The sequence below is a fragment of the Chinchilla lanigera genome, unplaced genomic scaffold, assembly GCF_000276665.1.
Source record: "Chinchilla lanigera isolate Chin_1 unplaced genomic scaffold, ChiLan1.0 scaffold00012, whole genome shotgun sequence".
Taxonomy (NCBI): domain Eukaryota; kingdom Metazoa; phylum Chordata; class Mammalia; order Rodentia; family Chinchillidae; genus Chinchilla; species Chinchilla lanigera.
The window spans coordinates 7,814,839-7,824,947 of record NW_004955413.1 but is presented as its reverse complement, the minus strand read 5'-3'; the positions used below and the strand labels follow the sequence as shown (position 1 = coordinate 7,824,947).

The 10,109-nt window shown below is 36.1% G+C and overlaps 1 protein-coding gene across 1 annotated transcript in view; it reads left to right on the top strand.

Annotated features, from left to right (window-relative positions):
- The first annotated feature begins 3,327 nt into the window (after window positions 1-3,327).
- Window positions 3,328-10,109, top strand: part of Clec1b (C-type lectin domain family 1, member B) — an 8,871-nt gene continuing 2,089 nt past the window's right edge. Inside the window, exons 1-6 of the mRNA XM_005378941.2 lie at window positions 3,328-3,363; window positions 5,888-6,459; window positions 7,039-7,137; window positions 8,135-8,260; window positions 8,416-8,567; window positions 9,752-9,858. Coding sequence (XP_005378998.1) covers window positions 6,396-6,459; window positions 7,039-7,137; window positions 8,135-8,260; window positions 8,416-8,567; window positions 9,752-9,858 — 548 coding nt within the window. The 5' untranslated portion in view covers window positions 3,328-3,363; window positions 5,888-6,395. The remainder of the gene's footprint in view (window positions 3,364-5,887; window positions 6,460-7,038; window positions 7,138-8,134; window positions 8,261-8,415; window positions 8,568-9,751; window positions 9,859-10,109) is intronic.

Here is a 10,109-nt window from a genome sequence, read left to right as displayed (position 1 = left end):
ATTGTGGAAATCAGTGTGGTGATACCTCAAAAAACTAGGATTAGAGATGCCATTTGACTCAGCTATTCCCCTTCTAGGTATCTTCCCAGAAAAATTAAAAACATACCACAGCAATATATGTGCACCCATGTTTATAGCAGCACAATTTGTCATAACTAAATCTTAAAAACAACCCAACATGCTCATCAACTGAGAAATGAATAAAAAAAGATGTGGTATTTTTATACAATGGAGTACTACTCAGCCATAAAGAAGGATAAACGAGACTTTCATAGGTAAATGGATGCAACTTGAGACCATACTCATAACATTGGCAATTTCTTAGATAATCAGAGAGTTATGTGACAACAGAGAAGAGTTCAACAATGCTGACTAGTTATGAAGGAAGGATGGTAAGAACAAAAGACTTTGGACTAGAAGGAAGCAAAGCACTTATTTCATAAGTGAGATAAGTCAGCATCACATGTGTAAACATCATATTGTCTCCCTGGTGTGAGAACCTGAAAGAATAAATAAGGTCTAAAATGTACAATAGTTAGGGTGAAATAGAGAAAAATTGTTTAAAAGGAAAAAGGAACAAAGATGGAGAAAAGGGGAAAACTTGGAAGGGAAAAGAAAAAAATGCAAGTCAATTATGTAATTAGTGTCTCTTGATTCATTGAAAAAGAGTGCTTGTGATAATATCAATTGGAGAAATTTTTATGCCCACACCTTGTACTCTGAGCAGCTACTTTAAAGAAAACAATATACAATATATTATTATTCTCCTATTAATTTGTTATGAAATTTTGTTTTACCTTTATTCCATAAAATATAAAATATCTTACTAGATTCTGATTGTTTATAAAGGGCAGAAGTACATCATATCTCTTATATACTTTATAATTTTATTATCCTAAATGACTATGTGACATATTATAATTTATTATTTCATTACTTAAGATCTATGATTTTCTCTTTTACAAACTTCCAGCATCTCTGTGTAACTCATTTTATTTGTTACACCCTCAAAAAACCTACCTGGTAAAATCATCTACCAAATACAGTACTAGGACCATTTTCTTCATTTTTTGTTCAACTGTCTTAAATCTGTTCACCTCTACTATTCTTGTAATGATCAGTATTGTCCCCACAGATAGTAATTCAACATTCTAGATTCTCAGTTCTTATCTCCAATAACCTCATCCCCAACCACAAATAAGCCACCCACTAAATGATTATTCTGTAGATCAACAATGTCTAATGTTATAGCAATTAGGTACATAGAACTATATAAATTTATTGAAAGTAAATATAGTTAAGAATTCAGTTTTTAGGCCACACTAGTCATGCTTCAAGTGATCTGTCACCAAATGTGGCTATTGTTTTGGACTGTATAGATATATAACATTTACATTATTGCAGAAGTTTCTACTGGACAGAAACGCATGAGTCTAGAAATTTTCATTTCCAATATGAATACCTTTTCCATGGTCTCAGTTTCAGGTATTCTACTCTCTGAACTCCAACTCCTGTCTTGGTTTACTCCTAATAATTCTATGGGCTACAGGTTTTGGTGCCCACTAGTTGTCAGACTCATTGACAATGCCACATTTTTGTTTATCAGTCCCTAGTGTCTAGTTCCCTATTTAACCTGGTTTAGGCCAATTATCAGGGTCAATTATAATAGCCATTTTTTTATGTGCTGCAATAATTTTCTTGCTTATCTCTTCACTCATCGTAAGCATTTGGAAAATGCAACCTGGTTCAGTACAACTCTATCTGCACCACAGCTCTTCTGAGTGGCTGAATGGCTATATTAACTGGTCTTACTTTATGTTTTTGCACCATAACTTCTAAACAGTCTTACTAATCAGTATTTCCTCCTAAAGTCCTAAAAATTATTAGCTGTTCTTGAATTGCATTTCCCTTTCCCCAAATTCAAGTCATGATATGCTTTTCAATTATCTTGAGAAAATAAATACAATCTGAGGAGACTTTCCTTTGTTCTGCCAACTAAATGTATAAATATCTGCATCTGTAAGGTACATGGTATCCCTCTCAATAATGACTAATTTTACTGGCACCTTTTATCTATGATTAATCTCCACCTGTATTTTAAAATCCACCCTTTTTATCTGCTTAAAGATGTTGAACTTAAAATTTTCTCCGTTTTTCTTTCTCTAATATAAACAATTTCCCTTTTTAAAACTTCTACCCATTCACTCACCTTAGCCTACAAATATGATACAATATTCCCCATCTCAAAAACAAGCGTGAAATATCTCTTGTGCACCCACCTATTGTGACCCCATTTTTTGAATATTCTTAGCAGCAAAAGGGTTTGAAAAGCTGTTTATTTCTCCTTTCTCCTCCTACTTTTCCCAAACCCATCCTAAACAGTTTTTTCTCCTCAATATTTCTACAAAAAGTGTTCTCGTGTAAGTCAGTATTAACATTCATATCAACACATCCAGTGGATATTTCTTAGATTCCTCTTCTCACCCTTTACGCAGCTTTGGACATAACTGATTATTCCCTTTTCTTAAAACACTGTGTTCTTCCAAATACTTTGGTCTCCAGGACACCATTCTCTTGGTTTCCCTTTTACTTCACCAATTCCCAATCCTCCATCGGGTCCATTGACTCCTCCTTCACTGATTTCAAAGTAGTGTGTCCTGGAGGTTGGTTCCTCACCCTCTTTTATGGGTTATTCACATCACTGGATGAGCTCATCTGGATTCATGTCTTGATGGAACAGCCATGCATTTACAGTGTCTAAATTCATATTCCCCAAGTCCTTGCTTGCAAGACCACTCAGCTGGCTGGATTCCTGATGTAGTTATTTAGATTTCAAACTTCCATCAAAAAATGAGAGACCCTTCCCAAAGTTTTCCCATCTCAGTAAATGCGAGTTCCTTGGTTAGAATGCCTTAGCCAAAAACTTGGAGTCAACCCTCTGACTTCTCCTCTTGCTCTCATGTGAATTATATCTATCAGAAAACACTACTCACTGTAGAGAATAACAGGACGTAGCTGTCAAATGTGGAAATATTTTTGATTTATACTGTACTAAAGGAAATGCTGTGTACATATGATAGGAAGTTATATTCTCAAATCTATTCTTCAGCAGTCATTCCCTTCTCACACATTATCCCTACTTCAGAGAACAGCTATGAAGAGCGCCCTAAAGGTTAGGCTCAGAGGATGATCAGAATGGGAATTAATTCCCAATTATTCATGAGAAATGGAATAGAGAAAAGTGAAAGCTTGAGATGTCCTAGCCCAAAGAAAGAAAAGAGAGAAAAAATGAGAAGCAGAGAAAAACATGGCCACAAGGAGGAGACAGAGAATGGAATTCATTTGGAAATGTGTATTCACACGGTAGGGATAAGAAGATATCTTGGTTTAAATAAAGGGCTATCAAGACATATTGATTGATTCAAATCCTGATCTAATAATTATATCCTCTAGGACCTTTGACAATTTATCTCATTTGTATGTTGTGTTTCTCTTATTAGTAAAATTTGCATAAGTATAGTATCTACCGCAAAGGTAAAAGCATAGGGGCAGCTATCACTTTTTAAAAGAAAAGCTAAAGTGAGTTTGAATTATTCTAGATGATCTTTAAAATGCAAGAAACTCTTGCAATTGGCTAAGTCCTTACAATGCTGCTTGAACAAACCCCAAGGAGCACATCCAGGGTCTGTCCCCAGCCTGAATAGTCAAACACGAATGTCTCAGGATGCAGCACTGACTGATGTGATGCTATCTCGCTCTCTGCTCTCTTTTCTTTGTTATCACCTGTGCTCACCACCCCCCACTAAGAGCACAACTCATCCCTTTCATTTATCACTTAATTTCAAGAACATAGGAGAGTACCTGGGTCAGCTACAGTAGTGAATAAGTATATGTTTGAAGGACTAATGAGTTAATAATCCCTACCTTGTAGATACTGTACAGTAATTTTAATAGAAAAGTACAACACTGCATATATCTCAGTACTCTTTTTTTTGTTGTTGTTTTTCTCTGGTACCGGGAACCGAACTCACGACCTTGCACTTGCCAGGCAGGCGCTTTGCCGCTGAGCTAAATCCTCAGCCCATATCTCAGTACTCTTCACACAAATCCTCAGCTCAAATATCCTGGGTCAACTGGCTTTTCCACAACACGTCATACTTACTCAAACTCCCATATTTGAGGAACATTCCCTTATCCTTTTTATGCTTATGCAAATTGTATTTTCCTTTGAATGTTCCAAATCCCACTTGATTGTTATTGGCTTTTTACTTACACTGTTTTCTGTGCACATGCCTGGTAACCTTAGTGGTAAGGATGCTGTCTTACAGGCTTTGCCTTAGCCTTCTCTACTCTGTGTGTGACTGTCCCACTGTAGTTGTCTGATAGTTATTGTCCAGTGCAACAACTTTTAATAAACCTCATTCCAGTTTTAATCCACATGTTTAAGATTTCTGAAAATGCAAGAGAAAATATTAATTATACTTTTTTCCCATGACAGACAATCCTACCATTTTCCTAAAACAATGAGTTTGTTTGTGTGTGTACCAAGCTGGTAAGTCAAAGGTGAACCAACAGCTCAAATGCGGCTGACAGAGAGGGACCAGGATATTACTGCTGAAAGGATCTATGGCTTAATTTAAAAATAGTGAACATGAAAAAATTCATGAAAAGAGATTACCAAGTACAAAACTCTCACTTATTTTTTTTTAGTTGAGAGATGTTGTACTAATATCCACCACAGTCAATATCTTTTCTTGTCTGTTTTCCACACCCACTATCATTGTACATCAATCAATCTTACAGTGTTACGCATTCAACTAATTTCCTTTCTTCTTAATTATATCTCTACATTGTCCTTGTGATCCCAGTGTCTTTTTAATCATTTTTGAACCAGAAGCAAAGACAGCAAGTCTGGACAGTATCTAAATTTGAAAGCCATTGTAATGTAGCAAAACTTATTTGGCTACTGGGTAGATGTACCCAGGTGTGGCCTGTGCTTACCTAGCAAGCACAGGTGTGCAGTTTGATTCCCAGCAACTAAACAAAAAGAAAATTAAAAGATATACGATGATTATGTTTATCTGACTGTGTTGTGCTATGGAAAAAGAGTGAAGTAAGGGAGAAGGGAAAGAACGTCAGCTGGTTTGCAGTAGGGTAGGAGATCTCCTAAATGCTAGAAAAGAAACTTTAGGTAGTTAATGTTCTAGACTGTGCTCCGTGACTTTATCCAGCCCGGTATATGACTTTTCTCATGAATAATAAGTATCAGTATCTGAAACACAATGTTAAATATTTGCTTTTAAATAAAAAAGACTCCAGGCATGGTGACCCACACCTGTAACCCCAGCACTCAGAAGGCTGAGGCAGGAGGATTGTTGCAAGTTTGAGACCAGCCTGGGCTACAAAATGAGCTCAAGATCAGCCTGAACTGCATAGCGAGACCTTGTCTCAAAAAGACAAAAAAAAAGTAAAATAAAAAAGGTATTTCACGTAAAAGTAACTTTCGATGTGTAAACTATTCTCTTGATAATAGTTTTTATTCCACATTCAGTTTCATCAGGAAATTTGAAATGGATTTTTTTTAAAGACACAGTTTACTAAATGAAGAAAAAGAGAGAGAAGATAAATTTTCAAGTAGAAATAAGGCATATTAACAAGAGTCATGTAGGATTGTTAAAAGACAGTTAACAAAGACAATGAATTTTGTAAAAGGCAGAAAATTTTTTAATATCATATCTCTTCTTGTACTTCTCCAGTTACTTTTGCTGGATAACTCAGTTTATATTTATAACACATGAAGAAATGGAAAGCAAAATTAAGAGTAAATGTTATCAAAGGCTTTTTCGACCCTATAATTCTTTATACTCATGCTGCATATTTCTAACAGAAATAAGTCATGCGGAGAGGGCTGCAGTGGACATCTGTTTACATAAGACCATGTAACCTGTGGAGTTATCAAAGATTCAAAGAACAACACTGAATCACAATGAGAAGAGAAAAGAAGCAAAGAAGTTAAGCAATACCCCTTAAGCTTTCCTAGGGTTAAGATGAAGCGTGAACTTTTGTGCCTTGAAAGGATGCACATGATGGCATAGCCCTTCATTCAGAGTTGAAGAAAAGGAAACAGGAAACAAATACCCTATCTACTCCTTTACCACAAGTTATTATTATTGTTGCATTTTTGTGTTCAAGGGTTATGTATCTCTGAACAGCCATGAAAGGGCTTCCTGGAAAACAAAAAACAAACAAAAAGAATGTGTGTCCTCACTCACATGGTTTTACTCTACCAGAGAGAGGAGGATCACAGACACCGGCCGACACTGAAATTTTAAGTGTAGACACTGTACTTCGCAAAATCATTGAATCCTGAGCTCACTTGCTGTCCAAGGGAAGCCATGCAGGATGAAGATGGATACATCACCCTAAATATTAAACCTCAGAAACCAGCTGTCTCCTCAGGTAAGAATGTCCAGCACCAGAAATTTGGAAATTAATTAGTGTAATGGGCCAATCCTGTTTTCTTTTTCTCTACTAGTGATAGTATGCTACTTACTTATTTTTCTTATTTTCTCTGAAGCATTTGAATAGTGTTTATATAGGTTCAAAAGGACATATTTAGAATATAAATAGCAAAGATACAAGCAGAGGGTATTATATTATGACTCCTAGAATTTAATGATGAAGATATAGAGGCCAAGAGAATAAGGGGAGGGGATGTTTGAAAACTTCATTTTCTAAATGTCAGTAAAGGGATATGGCTTTCCAGTTGTTGCTTGCTAAAGCAATTATTTATGTGGGTGGACCTACACACAAAAAGACAGAAACACAAGACCTTAAAATATAAGGCCTATAGTTTGGCTAAGAAAGGGAAAATCGCCTGGGTGTGGAGAGAGGGAAGAGGTGTTTTTATTGATGATTAACAAGAAAACACAGGCAAGGGATGCCAATAATGTTGCTCATGACACTTGAAAGATTCTGAGAAGACAGGTAGAGATGGCGCCACTGTCCGCTCCTTATATCTTTATTATATGCCTGCAGCTGACCCTGCTTCCTCTTCTTGGTGGCGTGTGATGGCTTTAATTCTGCTGATCTTGTCTATGGGGATGGTTGTTGCACTGGTGGCCCTGGGGTTTATGTGTAAGTATTTGATGCTTTGCCAAATATTTGATCTTGAGAAGGTGCTACCTAAGGGTCCTGGTAACCTTCTGGTATATCCTGGTAGCCTTCTTTTACTTTTTTATTTGCCAGTATTTTAATCATTATAGCTGCCAATATGGTCTCAGCAAAAGAAAACTAAACTTTTCCTCTGATTAAAAATCACTTAAAATTGTTTCATTAATTACAATTATTCTCATAATTTATCACTGGCCTTTAAATTTCTTCTTGGCATAGATTGAAACTGTTTTTTTTTTACATTTTTCACTTTCCTGCTATCTTGCTTACTCTGAAACTCAGTCAACCCAAAATTTTCTCAATTTCATGAATAAATCTTATATCTCCATGTTTGAATTCTGCTTGATCTGTTTATTCCCTTTACTTAAAATATCCTCCTTCCCGTTTTGTTTATTGAAATAGTGTTTCACTTCCTGTAAAGCTAAGCCTTAGAATGTTGCATTGTAATTTGTATATTACTGCTTGTTGTATGTTTATTTCTATAGGTAAGTTTGGAAGTTTTAATTCATTCTGGTTTATTTCTGTAACTATCACAGCATTTTAAACATGATGAAAAGTCAATATGCTCTCTTAAGTGAATATTTTGGTATTACATAAAACACAGAAAATAATTGAGGTCACTCACTCACCTCTATAAAGTCTGCTTACAGCCTGTGTTTAAGGAAATGATAAAACAGCTGCTTTGGGAGTGTTATTTGATCTTGAACTTTTCATATTTATGATCACTTCCTTTAAAGAATGTACTCATTCTTTTGGAAATCATTGAAATGTTTTGCAATTTCTTATTATATTCACCATGGTGCCCTTTATCCTTGTTCATTCCCAGTATGCATTCACACATGTGTCTCTAGTAAACTTTATATACTAGCCATTCTATTGGAGTGAAAATTCACTGAAAAGTCCTCTCACCACCTTTCTGATCTGGATGACAAATTGTAATTTATCTAATTTCCACATCTAGCTATCACACAGCAAAATAACCTACAGGCTGAGAATGAAAATCTCTCAGGAACTGTGCAAAAACTGGCGAAGAATTTTTGCCAACATATAATACAACAATTAGAAGAAAACCAAAAGCGCAGTGCCGGTAGGTGTGGTTTGGTAACCTCCTCCTCTGCCCAGCTCCTGGAGCATTTCTGTGATCCAGGTTAAAGGGAGATTGGCAGGAAACGCGGGGGCGGGGGTTGGAAATGTGAGCCCCCTTGAGGAGGAAGAGATCCCTATGCTTGGTTCCCCCTTCAGATCACAAATGTAGCCCCTGTGACCCAAACTGGAGATATCACGGAGATAGTTGCTATGGATTCTTCCGGAAAAACTTGACCTGGGAAGAGAGTAAGCGGTTTTGCTTTAACCAGAATGCAACTCTTGTGAAGACTACCAGCAAGAACACTCTGGTGAGGAGCGTCTCGCGTCAAATATTCTGGAGGAATAAAGAGAAAAATCTTAAATGTAACATTTGATGATGTTTACATTTTTTTTCCTGAAGTCTTCTAGTTTGTGCTAATCTAAGAAACTCATCAACCTCAGTAAAAATACAGAGAACTAAAATATTGCATCCAGGTTATCGAACAGACTTGCCATAGCTAATCAATAAAATTGGCTTGTACCTTCCTGGGAGCTGGAGCGCACAGCGAGTCAGACAGGAGTCAGCCGGAGGTGTGCGTCGCTGCATTAAGCCTCCCTGGGATCCTGGCCTGCTGCCTCCACTGCTTGCTCCTCCGGGAAGCCCATACTCTTAGCGAAGACGCTTAGTTAAATAAAATAGGCGGAATGGGAAAATGCCGTCAATTCTCAACTCCATTATAAAGAGGTTAACTGGAAATGGAAAATAGCCTGAATTTTATTATTCTAGGTTCATGGCAAGTTCAAGATTTATAATTAAGAGAAGAGGTAATATATTTTCTGAGAAATAAAGAACTGAAATTTCTGGTGGCATTTATCTGTTATGTCCTATAGTAAATTTATATAATGTGGATGTATTTTAAAGGAAGCCTGAAGCATTAGCAGTAAAGGGGTAGATGGTTCAGACTTTAAGAAATACACAGTGACTTTCACCTATCATTTCCTGTATATTGTCATTCTGAGCCTCTTACGTCTGTGAAGAAGCTCAATACATTTTTTTATTGTCTAAGAATGGATTCTTAGTAGTCATATTGGAAGGCATAAAAGTATGTGAACATTGGGCTTCTTTCTGGTCACCCATGAATTAATTGATCACCTATTTATTAATTTAACATTATGTGTTTCCAGGAGATGGACAAATATATTTGATAAAACAATAATCCCTAACCCCCAGAGGCCTATATTGTAGATGAAACAATAGGGAAATGAACAAAACAAATACATTTAGTGTATAGGATAATAGTAATAGTTTCTAAGCATAAAAATAAATCAGGAAAGGTATTTTTATTCTAAAACAATTCAAATTGATATAGTCCTAAATGTCAAGTATAACTCATTAATATTAATATAGACTATAATCCAATATTTGTGCAGTATCTTACTAAGTCATTATCTTTGTTATTGCCAAAAGCTGAGATGGCATTCTCACCATTAAATTTACTTATGTTTGCAATAGGATTACATCAAAGACAGGACTGTTTTCATTCGCTGGATTGGATTATCCCGCCAGAATTCTGATAAGGTCTGGTTGTGGGAAGATGGATCAGTTCTCTCTGAAAATATGTAAGTCATTCGACAGCCAGAACAGAAGGCACCACTCTAAAGTTAAGACCCTCTTTTCTTGAGTACAAGTTACTTGAAAGTTGACGTGTATGTCTATATTCTATTATGGGTTTTACAAGCAACAGACAAGTAATTTACAGCCTACTCCAAATCAGAGAGCACTGGTAACACAATTCTGTTTTTTCTTTCTTTCATTCTCTTTGCCTCAGCTATGATTCATGTTTATCCCCTGTTTTCTGCATTCATTTCTA